The 15,163-nt window shown below is 42.4% G+C and overlaps 2 protein-coding genes across 4 annotated transcripts in view; one reads left to right on the top strand and one right to left on the bottom strand.

The window, feature by feature from the left end:
- Positions 1-8,285, top strand: part of LOC139416451 (TOX high mobility group box family member 2-like) — a 123,542-nt gene extending 115,257 nt beyond the window's left edge. For all 3 annotated transcript variants that reach the window (XM_071165067.1, XM_071165068.1, XM_071165069.1), the window contains 4 exons: positions 3,864-3,944; positions 5,461-5,832; positions 6,228-6,364; positions 6,789-8,285. In XM_071165067.1, the coding sequence (XP_071021168.1) occupies positions 3,864-3,944; positions 5,461-5,832; positions 6,228-6,364; positions 6,789-6,831 (633 nt within the window). In that variant the 3' untranslated portion in view covers positions 6,832-8,285. The remainder of the gene's footprint in view (positions 1-3,863; positions 3,945-5,460; positions 5,833-6,227; positions 6,365-6,788) is intronic.
- Positions 8,286-9,924: 1,639 nt separating this feature from the next.
- On the bottom strand, positions 9,925-14,746 carry LOC139416450 (E3 ubiquitin-protein ligase TRIM35-like). The gene is made up of 3 exons (XM_071165066.1): positions 12,480-14,746; positions 11,216-11,311; positions 9,925-11,083 (listed from the first exon to the last, which is right to left on the bottom strand). The coding sequence occupies exon 1, from the start codon at positions 14,530-14,532 to the stop codon at positions 13,252-13,254; it is 1,281 nt and encodes a 426-aa protein (XP_071021167.1). The 5' UTR covers positions 14,533-14,746; the 3' UTR covers positions 9,925-11,083; positions 11,216-11,311; positions 12,480-13,251.
- Positions 14,747-15,163: the final 417 nt, after the last annotated feature.

Raw genomic sequence — 15,163 nt, 5'->3', positions numbered from 1 at the left:
TGGACAATGAAGTTGTTATGTGTGCGCACTACAACAAAAGATTTTCAACCAAAGTATTGCGTGTGTATTTCCACTTACAACTTTGAACGTTAAGGCCACACAGCTAAAATAACCCTAAAACACAAATTGCAATCAGATCCTTATGAAATATCTTCTTGTTGTAGTTTAGCTCCCTCTCTTTTATGTCCTATGACTAGAAAACAATATCTCGCACCGATACTGTAACAATATAATTTCAGCTCAAATTCTTAATCAGGTCATTTTTGTTGAGCCGGCTGGCTGTATGTGTTTATTTGTATGCATTGTAGAGTCAGCTGTCAATCAAAATGCTGCCATGCTGCTCCATCTGGAATTTAAATCCATTATGATGTATTCACTGTAAATCAAATCAAAACAAATTGTATTTGTCACATGCGCCGAATACAACAGGTATACCGTGAAATGCTTACTTACAGGCCCTTAACCAACAATGCAGTACAAGACATGGAGTTAAGAAAATATTTACTAAAAAGACTAAAGGAGAAAAATGTAAATAAAAAGGTAACACAAGAAAATTACATTACAATAACGAGGCTATATAAAGGAGGTACCGAATCAATGTGCGGGGGTACAGGTTAGTCGGTGTAATTTGTAAAGTGACTATGCATAGATAATAAACAGCGAGTAGCAGCAGTGAAAAAACAAAGGGGGGGTGGGGTGGCCATTTGATTGTTCAGCAGTCTTATGGCTTGGGGGTAGAAGCTGTTAAGGAGCCTTTTGGTCCTAGACTTGGCACTCCGGTACCTACGGTAGCAGAGAGAACAGTCTATGACTAGGGTGACTGGAGTCTTTGACAGTTTTTTGGGCCTTCCTCTGACACTGCCTTGTATATAGGTCCTGGATGTCAGGAAGCTTGGCCCCAGTGATGTACTGGGCTGTACGCACTACCCTTTGTAGTGCCTTACAGTCAGATGTTGAGCAGTTGCCATGCCAGGCGGTGATGCAACCGGTCAGGATGTTCTCGATAGTGCAGCTGTAGAACCTTTTGAGGATCTGGGGACCCAGGCTAAATCTTTCCAGTCTCCTCAAGGAGAAAAGGTGTTGCCCTCTTCACAACTGTCTTGTTGTGTTTGGACCATTATAGTTCGTTATTGATGTGGACACCAAGGAACTCATGACCCGCTCCACTTCAGCCCCGTCGATGTTAATGGGGGCCTGTTCGGTCCTCCTTTTCCTATAGTCCACGATCAGCTCCTTTGTCTTGCTCACGTTGAGGGAGAGGTTCTTGTACTGGAACCACACTCCTCCCTATAGGCTGGCTCATCGTTATCGGTGATCAGGCCTACCACTGTTGTCGTCAGCAAACTTAATGATGGTGTTGGAGTCATGCTTGGCAACGCAGTCATGGGTGAACAGGGAGTGCAGGAGGGGACTAAGCACACACCCATGAGGGGCCCCGGTGTCGAGAATCGTTGCCTACCCTCACCACGTGGTGGCGGCCCGTCAGGAAGTCCAGGATCCAGTTGCAGAGGGAAGTGTTTAGTCCCAGGGTCCTTAGCTTAGTGATGAGCTTTGTGGGTACTATGGTGTTGAATGCTGAGCTGTAGTCACTGAACAGCATTCTCACATAGGTGTTCCTTTTGTCCAGAATGGGAAAGGGCAGTGTGGAGTGCCATTGAGATTTTGTCATCTATGAATCTGTTGGGGTGGTATGCGAATTGGAGTGAGTCTAGGGTTTCCGTCATGATGGTGTTGATGTGAGCATTCACCAGCCTTTCAAAGCACTTCATGGCTACCGACATGAGTGCTATGGGACAGTAATCATTTAAGCAGGTTACCTTCACTTTCTTGGGGACAGGGACTATGGTGGTCTGTCTGAAACATGTAGGTATTACAGACTCGGTCAGGGAGAGGTTGAAAATGTCAGTGAAGACATTTGCTAGTTGGTCCGGTCATGCTTTGAGTACACGTCCTAGTTATCCGCCTGGTCCCGCGGCTTTGTGAATATTGACCTGTTTAAAGGTCTTGCTCACATCGGCTACAGAGAGTGTGATTACACAGTTGTCTGGAACAGCTGGTGCTCTCATGCATGCCTCAGTTTTGCTTGCCTGGAAGCGAGCATAAAAGGCATTTAGCTCGTTTAGTAGGCTCATGTCACTGGGCAGCTCATGGCTGGGTTTCCCTTTAAAGTCCGTTATAATTTTCAAGCCCTGCGACATCCGACGAGCATCAGAGCCGGTGTAGTGGAATTCAGTCTTAGTCCTGTATTGACACTTTGCCTGTTTGATGGTTCGTCTGAGGGTATATAGCGGGATTTCTTATGTGTTTGGGTTGGTGTCCCGCTCCTGGAAAGCAGCAGATCTAGCCTTTAGCTGGGTGCGGATGTTGCCTGTAGTCCATGGCTTCTGGGTGGGATATGTACGTACGGTCACTGTGGGGATGATGTCATCAATGTACTTATTGATGAAGCCAGTGACTGAGGTGGTATACTCCTCATTGCCATTGGATGAATCCCAGAACATATTCCAGTCTGTGCTAGCAAAACAGTCCTGTAGTGTAGCATCCGCGTCATCTGACCACTTCCATATTGATCAAGTAACTCGATAGAATTATGGTCAGATTTGACAAATGGAGGGCAAGGGAGAGCTTTGTATGCGTCTCTCTCTGTATGTGGAGTAAAGGTGGTCTAGAGTTTTTTTTCCCTCAGGTTGCACATGTGACATGCTGGTAGAAATGAGGTAAAACGGATTTAAGTTTGCCTGCATTAAATTCCCCGGCCACTAGGAGCGCCGCTTCTGGAGGAGCATTTTCTTGTTCGCTTATGGCCTTATACAGCATTGGTTTGTTGTGGTAAATACTGTAGATGTCTACAAATAATATAGATGAGAACACTCTTGGTAGATAGTGTGTTCTACAGCTTATCATGAGATATTCTACCTCAGGCAAGCAATACCTTGAGACTTCTTTAATATTAGACTGCTCCAGCAGTTATTGACAAGTAAACACACACCCCCTCCCCTCGTTTTACCAGACGTAGTTGCTCTGTCCTGCCGATGCACGGAGAAGCCAGCCAGTTCTATATTATCCGTGTCGTCGTTTAGCCACATCTCGGTGAAACATACGATTTTACAGTTTTTAATGTATCGTTGCTGGGATAGTCTTAATCGTAGACCGTTCAGTTTGTTTTCTAATGATTGTGGTGGTTTACCTACCAATGGTGCGTCAGGGCTTAAGTTCCATCTACCCCACAACTCTTCTCTCCTGGGGCTTACTGGGCTTGTTATTTACAAACCGCCTCAATATACACACAGACCAACATGCGCGCACACACACACTCACACATACCTGCATACACAGGCACGCATGTGCATGTACGCAAGCACACAGAAATGTACACACACTGGCACGCATGTGTACGCACGTGGGTGCACACCACACGCACATGAACACACAAACACACACACACAATATTATTTTAAACATAACTGATGCACTTGATTGGAGCACGAAGGCATTGACCACATTTATACATTTTTTGAATTGCACAAACCTTTTGAGTGTGTGATGCAATGTCTATTGTAGCGCTAAAATTATGGAGAGTTCGAGTTAATTTGTTTTCTATAAAACAATGTGTGGGCAGCAGGTAGCCTCGCGGTTAAGAGCGTTAGGCCCGTAACTGAAAGATTGTTGGTTCAAATCCCTGAGCCGACAGGTGAAATATCTGTCTGTTTCCTTGAGCAAGGCACTTAACTCTAATTGCTTTGGATAAGAGTGTGTACTAAATGACTGTGGAGGAAGACCTCTTGAAATGATGTATGGAAAGGGAGACATTTGTGAGTATGTCTGTAGATCTCTTCTCATTTTCCTTCTTCTTTGATTTCCAGGCGTACAAGAGGAGAACCGAGGCGGCCAAGAAAGAGTACCTGAAAGCCCTTGCCACATACAGAGCGAGTCTGGTTTCCAAGGTAACACTTATGACACACCAGGCTTGCTTAGAGTGATGATGGATTGGATGGAAAATCTTGGCTAATGGCGGGGGAGGGGCTAAAGAAGAGTGGAGGTGGGGTGTTGCAACAATACTGTATACCATGGGGACAATACCTTATTTCCATAGGTTGGGGGTTGGGACAGTTGTTCTGATAGAGGAAGGTCATACTATTCTCTCCCTTATGCACCAAAGGGTATGAAGCTATAAAGCTTTGTTAGAAAGGGAGTTTAGTGATTTTAGTGCTTGCGAAGCATACTGTATGTATGCCCTGTGTATTCAGTATGTATGTATGTATGTATGCCCTATATGTACACCGTATTCCATTGAGCCAATATCTTTGTCTGTCGTTACATGAAATGTTAATTCTATCTGGTCTGTCCAGACATAGTCCTATGTTTCTCTACAGTTGAGCTATGCCTGTTCATACAAGACACATGAATGGAACTAATGGTTTATTCTTGTTATTGATGCATCCATCATGTCTTCTGTTTCACTGCTTATACAAGAATGTGCATCCAATTCAATACTAAACATAATTGGGTTTTTGTTGCATTTTCTCCGCGTGACACCCCACTGCTAATTTAGATTTATGGCTTTCTCCTTTTTGCCTATGAGTAATGGCGCCCTATCTCCGGTGCAGCAACATGGACAGGAAGGAAGGAAGGAATGGTGGAATTGCATTGTTTAGTGCCGTGTCGCGTTAACAGGCCACAATGTAGCGTCTGGGAGATTCCTTTTGTCATTCCATTTGTTCTCCTGGCACACAGTCTCATTTCCCTCTCTCTATGTGTGTGTGTGTGTGTGTGTGTGTGTACGCCCTCTCTCTATTCCCATCCAACTGTCATGGTGTCCACTGATCATTATATGGCGGCACAATTCATACAAATGGGCTCCATTACCCCTGTAATCAACACTGATACGTGCAGATAAGCAATCTGACAGCTCATCATAGGGTCTGGGTTGGGTGTGGGTTGGGGGACGGGGGGCGGGGGCGAGATGAGGGCTGCACCTGCTCTGAATGATTCACCCACGATATACATAAGGAGCCTGCCTATAAGTCGCATGATACATGACCTGGCAGTTCTGGGTTGCATTCATTAGGGTACAATACGGAAGCAAATAGGCCAAAACAGGGGAGGTACTACCTGAACTTGTCCAATAAGAAACATTGGTTCACATTTTGCAACACACAAAATGTTAAAATGTTTTACTATGTTGTGCCCTAATGAATACAATCCTGAATAACACTGACTGGGGCTAGGGCTTGTAAACTCGTCTCTTTCTGCTGTGGCCATTGTAGTCAAAGATAATGGGAAGAGTTGAATGAATCTTTTTGACTAATTTATCCCATAGATGAGAGATGAGTTTTAGGGGGAGAGTCCACTCTCCAACAGTATTTGAAATCATGACATTTTTTACACATTTACACATATAACTATTTGTGCTTTCTCTAACTCTTCCTACTTCCTATTTCTTTTGTTTCTCCCCTCCAGACCTACGACGACCCCGTCGAACCAAAAATTGCCCAAAGCAGCCAACCCTCCCACATGCTGCCCCCCAAGCAGCCCTTGTACAGCATGCCTCCGCAGCCCTCCTCCCCCTACGGTCTGGGCCCCGGCTCTTTCCCCCTGTCAGACCTGCAGAGCTTCGCCGGGCCGCCCCGCCATGCCCTGACCCGGACCCTCAGCCAATCCCAGATGCTGCCGCCCAGCATGAGTGCCTCTCCCCCCTCCCCCTTCCAGATCAGCCCGCCCCTTCATCCCTCCCAGCTCGCCCTGCACCAGAGCTCTCTGCGCATGCAGCAGGTCCAGTCACACTCAATGGGGCTCCAGGGGTCTCTGCACTCACCTCCTCTCAGCCAACAGGTTAGTCCGATCTCTGTTCTTTAGTGGTCAGCCCTGTAGTGTTGTGGAAACATTTGAAATAGGTGATAGAGCACTGATATAATGTTTACTTTCAGGATCTCATTACACCGGGTGATTGGACTATTATTAATAATAGGAAAAAATCTTAAAGACCATGGTATCCATTCTGATCCTAGATCTGCACCAGGGTTAGGGATCAATTCGAAATGAAGCCAGTGTCCACTAATAAGTGGACACTGGCTTCATTTCGAATTGAACTTAAAGTAAATTGAGCATTACCCCATTGCGTGCTGTGGACGTGAACCTCTTCCTATTGGACACTCCAACCACATTGGAACATTTGAAATGGTAGTGGTTTTTAAGAGAGCACTCTTCTGTTTCCTCTTCTGCTCCAGGGGTTCTCTCACATTCAGGACTACCAGAACAGTGTGGGTGGGTCTCAGTCTCCGGGAGCGCCCAACCCAGGGCATGGACAGAAGCCCGACTGGGATGGCGAGTACTGCAACCGGGACTGTGGGCCCAACCACTGCAGGTGAGCACGTCGTGATAACCTAGTATACTGGGACGAGGAACAGTTTTATCAATAGTGCTTTGGCAGATGAGTGAGGCTTGAGGCTGAGTCGTGCTGTCTATTCAAAAGCGGTAGTAGTGAAATAACACTTTTCCCTACACTGTGAGAAAGTGTGACATCCAATCAAGTTTCCCTTTGTTTGACTTAGTACACATTGTTATATGGAATGTAGGCATTTGAGCATGCATGCATTCTTCCAGCACAAGATCATGCAGCGTCACTGTTCATTCACTTCCACTGCTATGCTAGTGACACACAACTACTTTGCCACCAAATAAATCATACAGAATTGAATAAATAGTTTTAAGACTATTATTCGATGCTTTGGTTCCTGGACCAACATTTGCCTGTTTTAACAGCATATTTTCTTTGTTCTCTTCATCAGCAGTGGCATGGGAGTTCGGGACAAGCCTCTCTACCTCTCTTGAAGCTGGTGGACCTCCATAAGTCAAGACTCCAGGGAGTTTTCCAACATTCATTAACAACGTCAATGTATCTTTTTCCTCCAGCTTGTTTTTTTCTGAAGGATTTTTTAAATCCCAAAGACTGCTACTACTTCACCTTTTTGCCAAGCACTTAGACTGGACAGGAGCCTTGCTTATTTTTTCCATGAACGTTCCATTTTGTGGGGGGGTTGAGCTTTAAGCTCACATCAACATACCATACACGAACCCCCCTCCAAAAAATGTCTGTCTTTGTTTTGACAAAGGGGTCGTTGTAGGTCTGGAGGGGAGAAACACAAGTGTCCCATTTTTCTTTTCTCAGAGTGATTGTAAATATCTACCAAGATGGAACCTGGCCCCTTATGCCCAGATGTGTGTATCTAACCGCAATCCCCTTGCTTTTTACATTATTTTGTCTGGTTATGTGATGTTTGTGCGGGCTGGATTCAGTGAGGGAATACACACTAAATCTGATCCCAGATCTGTTTGTGCTGTCTTTGCAACTTCTATGGTGACAATGGCCATATAAATTGACAAGACAGCACAAATAGATCTGGGACCAGGCTATCTCCTCTCTAATGAAGAGAGAAAAACAAAGACTGCAAATGATTCAGTTCCCCAGTTGTTATTGGGGGCTCTCTGAGAGAGAGTGTCTGCGTCTGAAATTGTACCCTATTCCCTATCTAGGGCACTACTCTAGTCAAAAGTAGTGCACTAGATGAGGAATAGGGAGCCATTTTGGACACCCTCTGCACTGGCCTCAGGATGTTACTGGACTGAAGAGGTCAAAGGTGAAACCTCTCCCTTAGTTTAAACCTCTCCTGGTCCAGCGGACCATGCCCCCACACTCCCCAACACCACTTGCTAAATGTGAAATGTTACTAAAGATAAAAACATAACAGTGGGTTTTAAAGTTTTTGACTAGTTTCATTAGGTGTTTTAGAATTGTGTTGATTTTAATCTTTATAATTTGTTGTGAAATAAATAAATAATGCATTTAATTCTTTAAACATTTTAGTTTTTCACTGTAGCACAATTTAAGTTTCTATGGTATGGTTGCCAGGTAGATATTTCATTTGCGCACAAACCTGCAAAAATGACTTATTTTATTTGTAAAGACAGCGATGAGAGAACCCATTTCCTTTAGTTGAAGAACATGTTTCACAATGTTGTAATGCTATTTAATTCGGTTGACAGATTTCTAATCTATTTATGAATGATATGAAGTAAAGTTTTGGCTTGTTTTCATCAGGGTGCATTGTTATTATTGTTATTATTAAATTCCATGGTAATTTGAATAATTATTATTTGTACATCACTTCTTCCTGGTGCATTGACTTTTTGTCAGCATTTGGTTCATTGTGTGTTGCAATGCTTCTTTTGTTTTCTTTTGTGTGTAATAAAAAAAATTAAGTGGAAAATAAACAGTTTGCCTCTGCTTATAATGTACATGTTCTTATTAGGTTTATCACATTTACATGGTGAGGCTAGCGAGTGAGTGAAAGGCTAGTGCCTCTCAAGGCTTGGCAGCCTCGCGTGATAGGTTGAGTCCAAATTTTTCACCCTTCTGAGATGTGTGCATTTGCACACTGTCTCGCGAGGATTTTACAATGGTGGGAACTTCACCCAACCAATGCTTATACCAATCCTGTATGTTTTGTTATGTGCACATATCAGTTATTTAGATGCTAGTTGTCTGAACCAATGTAGATGTCTTTGTTCACTTAGCATGTTTTCATTTTCATCAGGTTAGACTATGAAGATTAGACGACTATAAGAGTTGATACTGCTAGGCCTAGCTGGGGAAAAAAAATACAGGCTCTCACTTATGAATTTCACAGATGGATTAGAGTTAGAAAATACATTTAATCTAACATCCCTCCTCTCTCTCTCTCTCTCTCTCTCTCTCTCTCTCTCTCCCTCTCTCTCTCTCTCTACCTCTCTACCTCTCTCTCTCTCTCTACCTCTACCTCTCAACCTCAACCTCAACAGACAGGGCGGCAGCGTAGCCTAGTGGTTAGAGCGTTTGATCGAATCCCCGAGCTGACAAGGTACACATCTGTCGTTCTGCCCCTGAACAAGGCAGTTAACCCACTGTTCCTAGGCTGTCATTGAAAATAAGAATTTGTTCTTAACTGACTTGCCTAGTAAAATAAAGGTGTAAAACATGATAATATAGTGCCCTCTAGTGTTAGCTTTGGACATGTTTTTAAACAATAACACCTTAAACAATAACACCTAAAAAAAAATGTGTCCAAATCTCTCTCACTCTCTCTCTCTCAATTAAATTGTCAATATAAGGGCTTTATTGGCATGGGAAACATATGTTTACATTGCCAAAGCAAGTGAAATAGATAACAAACAAAAGTGAAATAAACAATAAAAAAATGTATGGTAAACATTACACTCACAAAAATTCCAAAGAATAAAGACATCTCAAATGTCATATTATGTGCAAATAGTTGGTGTTTTACGTTGTACACAGAGGACATTTTTACCCATCAAAAAGGAACATAAAATTTGACAGACCAACTAGGATCAGGCTAAAAAATTGTTATAGAACCCATTGCCCTTTATGGTTGTGAAGTCTGGGGTCCGCTCACCAACCAAGAATTTACAAAATGGGACAAAAACCAAAAAGAGACTGCATGCAGAATTCTGCAAAAATATTTTCCCTTCTCTCTCTCTCTCTCTCTCTCTCTCGCTCTCTCTCTCGCTCTCTCTCTCTCTCTCTCTCTCTCTCTCTCTCTCTCTCTCTCTCTCTCTCTCTCTCTCTCTCTCTCTCTCAGCCTATAACTGTAAAACATGATAATATAGTGCCCTCTAGTGTTAGCTTTGGACATATTTTTAAACAATAATGCCTAATATTGTCAACAGGTAAAACTAATGTGTCCGAATCTCTCTTTCTCTCTTGCTCTTCTTTCTCTCAGACACACAGCCTGAAACTGTAAAACATGATCATGTAGTGCCCTCTAGTGTTAGCTTTGGACATGTTTTTAAACAATAACACCTAATACTGTAAAATCATTGAACTATCCCTTTAATCTTATAATCTTATATCTAATGACACTTGGGACATTTTACAGAAAATACATCATGCATTTATTAGCAGTTACATCAATAACATTTGGCATTAAAGGCAGCATTAATGAAATGCTATTGATGAAAGAAAAATAGATTTACATTGTATTTCAGTCATGAGTCATTATATAGTTCAGACAAGAGCAGTGATGCTGTACAAAGATTCTGAAGAGCACTGAGTGTAAAGACATGTAGGATATTGTTACCAAAGCCTGTAACATTATACTATATAGAGTATCTGGTATATGTACTACATAAATTTCAGTTTTGTTTCCAGTTTACATTTCCCAGGATTTAACAGATTATTTTAGAATAACAGATTATTTTAGAATAAAATTTGTTTTCATAATTTGCAACATTACAGCATTTCTCACCTATCGAGGAAACAACTATATAAAAAAATGACCTCTCCAATTGAAATTAAGTGAATTTGAAGATGAGGTGAGTGATTAGAATCAAATGACAGTACTGTCCCTCCCACGTTCACGAAACAAGGCTTTCTGTGCCATTGTAATTGTTGAGTTCTCCTGTGTGCCAGCTAGTGTAATCCAATCTAGACCTGTCTCTCCATAGTCACACCCAGTTCTGTAGGGAACATTTTATTTATTTAACCAGAGAACAAGCAGATCCCTTTAAAGCCTCAAAATTAAGCCCCATAAAATAATTTTTTTTGGGGGGGGGGACAATAACACAAGCTTTGTGGAGACATCACAAAATGGTTGAGTGAAGATTTCTGTACAGACAAAAAGGCTCGATTCAATCTGTATCGTCGAATTTCAACACTATAGTGTTCTTGAAAATGTTATGGTCATTTCCAATTGAGCCAACATGTGCAGCGTTTGACTTGAATGCAGTCTCCGTGAACGCGGGAACATTGCCTTTAACACTCAATCAAGCTACAGCGCTGAACTTCAGCTCTACGGATTGAATCGAGCCCAAACTCTATGTCGTATCAAAACAGAGATCAGTTGTAATCACAACCATTGTGTCCAATGTGTTGAACATCAGAGTGGTGTACAGGGCCTTAGTGGTTCTGTTCTAACATTTCCCAAACCTACTGTACAGCAAGGTGTGACACAATACATGGGCACTGAACGTGGTCCAATCATCCGATCCAGGCAAAGGTTAAATCATCTGATGTGTCCACCTCAAAGTGCTATAGGAGGGTTGAGAGACAGAGTCAGCGCTGACAAGTAAGTCTGTTACAATTGATCTTTTAGACTCCGTGTAGAGTAGTAGACCATGGAGTCTTTGCGAGTGGAAGAGGTGCGTCAAAATATCGGCATACCTCTGCCTCAAGCCATGTTCTCTGGGTACGAACAAACCAGCCTGGACCAGCCTGAGGGACATGACCTCCTGCTCTGTTCCTCCACCTCCTCAGCCTCTGTAGAGAGGAAAGACACAGGCCGTGTGACACAGACCACCCCGTCTCCTAGGTTACACAGCCTGGCTGGGACAAACCTGTGCTATTCAATCATAGAGCAGCGCACGGGACATCTTACTTTTACAGGCGTTAGCCAGGATCATACTCATGGTAAACACTGAGAACATCGGCATGAATAACCTTTAAAAGGCAGTTGTCATCTGTCCAGTACACTGCTCTATAACTTGGATTGAATCGCAGCCTTGCTGTTAGTTATACCATGGCATTGTTGAATATTCGTTTCTGATCAGTGGTGTAAAGTACTTAGGTGAAAATACTTTAAAGTACTACTTAAGTAGTTTTTTGGGGGTATCTGTACTTTACTATTTCTATTTTTGACAACTTTTACTTCATTACATTCTTAAAGAAAATAATGTACTTTTTACTCCATACATTTTCCCTGCCACTCAAAAGTACTTGTTACATTTCGAATGCTTAGCAGAACAGGAAAACGGTCCAATTCACGCACTTATCAAGAGAACATCCCTGGTCCTCTCTACTGCCTCTGATCTGGTGGACTCACTAAACACAAATGGTTTGTTTGTAAATGATGTCTGAGTGTTGGTGTGTGCCCCTGGCTATCCGTAAAAATATAAAAAAATACAAAATGGTGCCATCTAGTTTGCTTAATTTATGGAATTTGAAATTATTTACACTTGTACTTGTACTTTTGATACTTAAGTATATTTTAGCAATTACATTTACTTTTGATACTTAAGTATATTTAAAACCAAATACTTTTACTCAAGTAGAATTTTACTGGGTGACTAACTTTGACTTGAGTCATTTTATATTAAAAGTAATTTTACTAAGGGGGCTGGCGAGTCGTGGAACGTGTTTTTCATTATTTTCCATATAACGCAAAGCCCCTATATAAAACACATACTCAGAGGAGGAACCTGTTCAAGGTTCATCTCCAGTAAGTGTTCTGTAACAGGGAGATATGTGATCGATAATGATGATGATGATATTAGGAAGGTGTTCCTTGGTATACACAGTGTATGTGGCGTACTATGAAACTTTAGGCTCGTGAACATTATTTTCAGAACTACTGGCTAAAAGTATACAAAAGTACAAGAGGATCTCTTTAATCTAATAGAAGAAAACACAAAAGCAAATTGGTGCTCACTATTTCCTGAGGTGAACTGATTTGACCTTTCCATTTGAATTGGTCTTCCATTTGTTATACTCTAATGGCATCTGCTGGAAGGGATGTGATAAGTGTGCTGGGGTATATGTCCAGGGCCCCTATTGCAACAGAAAACTAAAAGTCCAGGTCTCCCTTTCCTGTTTCAGTCCGTTTCCTTCCATTTGGTATCGAATGAACATGACCCAGGTCAAATGTTTTGAGGTTAGCAGCACAGCCCTGAAATCAAACATGCTATTACACTGAGGTTAGAATTCAGCAATGGGAAAAATATACAAGAATGCATGTGTATCATGTCATACTGAAAGCCACTAACCAATCAAGCAGTCTGAATTCTGGTCACATTTTTTAAATCAACGTTATTCACATCATAACTCGGGCTTGATTCAATCCGTATCGCTGAAGTTCAGCTCTAGAGTGATTGAAATGTGAAAGGCAATGTTTCCGCGGTCACGGAGTCTGCATTCACGGTAAAATCTGCATATCCCGGCTCAATTGGAATTACCTTTAGATTTCATATAGCACTGAACTTCAGCAAAATGGATTGAATCGAGCCCCTATGATTAACATCACAAGTCTCACAGACGGGGATTAGCTAAGCATAAATTATATTATTTATTTATTTTCTTAAATTACTGTTCTGTTCAAGGCATTATTTCAAATCATTATCCCAAATGGGTTTTTTTTTCAGCACAAGATTCTAGCCTTTGAATTCATTTTGATAAGTTTCAATTGTAAGATGTGATCACATGCCTCACTGAGATGCCATTACTGTCAGAGACACCTCTGATTGGCAGATATGTATATCAGGGTTGTTGGCACCACCAGCCAGTCCAACAAGAAAGTATGGGTACAGTCTCTCAGCAAACGTGTCTTTATGAGTATAGATGTGTGTCATATCTTTGGGGTCGTAGAAGGACACCTCCCCACTGGTGAAGTCCAGCTGCACTCGGATCTTCTTCAGCTTCTCAAAAGCAAGGGGCTCACCCTTTCCACTTTCATACACACCATTCCTGTTTAGTATAGCCCAGATTCCATAAGCTGGTGAAGCAAGAATCTCCCCCTTCCTATCAATGGTTTCTTTAGCTACTCCCAGGTTCCACTCAGGATGGTCCCCCACCTCCACCTCCCAGATGTGCTTCCCTGAGCTGAAGCCCTCTGAGCCCAGAACCTTGGCATACTGTGCGAACCTCTCTGGGTTGTCAGTGATTTGCTGACCTATGTTATTAAATCTCACACTGGTCAGATTATCAGACACAGAGAGCCAGCGGTTTGCAGTGTTGGGGTTCAGAATCACAGGAGTGAATTGGACTATCTCCTTCATCTTCTCCCACACTCTGAACTGCAGGTTTCCCAGGTGTTTGGCCATGTCGATAAGCACCCCTGAGACCTGCTGTGTACCCGGCAATGTGCTGTTCTGGTATTTGTAGCTCACAGGGAATGTGTGGTCGTCTTTCTGCAGGTCCTGTTCAAGAGAAGATATCTGCTTGAGAATTCTCTCCATCTCGCTGGCAATAGCCCTGCCCTTCTGCTCCTCTTCCTCCCTGAGAGCAACCAGTCTGGCCTCTTCTTCCTCTCGCAGAAACCGGTGGAACTTTTCAAACTGCTCCCTCATCTGCCTCTCTGCGTCCGCACGTTGCTTCTTAATGTGGACCTCCATGCTTTTGTACGTTTCTTGATTCTTTCGAAGACTCTCTAAATTGGATTTCAGTTCTTCCTTTTGATGAGACACAGTCTTTTTCAGTGCTGGCATCTCTTCTAGAGTGCTTCTCTCCAGCTTCATAGCAAGATCATTCTGGCCCATCTTCCTCAGGATCGTCAGTGAGATCTTCACTGCTCCTTCATGGCTGTAGGCGCTGACCATCTTCTCCACGGTGTCCTCCCTGTCAACGTTCTCCAGACGGCTCTTAGGAATAGGAAACCAGCCATCTAACATGTTCTTAGTCAGTAGATACTGAAATCTCTTCAGCTCGCTTGAGACCAAGCTATCCAGAGTGTCCAGCAGCAGATCATGGACAGAAGCAGGAGTTGCCATTGTAGATTATCCAGAAGCTAAAATACAGTCAATAAACTTTGATCAACTTTACAACCTTCACTTTTAACAGCTGCGCTTAGAATTGACAGTTTAGATGGTATGTCCTTGTAATTGTTTAGTCTCTTGGTTTCTCTTGTAAGGAGAAACATTCCAGTTGTGTGTCGCAGTGAGAGTGAAAGTTATAAACAGTCTCCGTAATGACTTCTGATGGAACAAATCTATTTTCTCTTTCGACAGCTTTCTTCCTGTTAGACATAGGTGGGAGGGGCTTCTAGATTGTGCTAAACTTTCATGTTTGACTTTATTTTCCGTTATGCAGCACATACCTTTACCCACACACTTTTTCTTTCTATTATTTATTTGTGTTATATATGTATACATACTGTTGCTATACCGGGGCGGCAGGTAGCCTAGTGGTTAGAGCATTGGGCCAGTAACCGAAAGGTTGAACTAACTGAATCCCTGAACTGACAAGGTAAAAATCTGTTGTTCTGTCTCTGAACAAGGAAGTTAACCCACTGTTCCCTGGTAGGCTGTCATTGTAAATAAGAATTTGTTCTTAACTGACTTGCCTAGTTAAATAAAGATTCAATTTAAAAAATACTATAGTTATCATGTAATGTTGACGCTC

Source organism: Oncorhynchus clarkii, chromosome 9 (genome assembly GCF_045791955.1).
Source record: "Oncorhynchus clarkii lewisi isolate Uvic-CL-2024 chromosome 9, UVic_Ocla_1.0, whole genome shotgun sequence".
Taxonomy (NCBI): Eukaryota; Metazoa; Chordata; class Actinopteri; order Salmoniformes; family Salmonidae; genus Oncorhynchus; species Oncorhynchus clarkii.
Note: the sequence above shows the minus strand (reverse complement) of the source record. Positions and strands in the feature narration are given on the sequence as shown.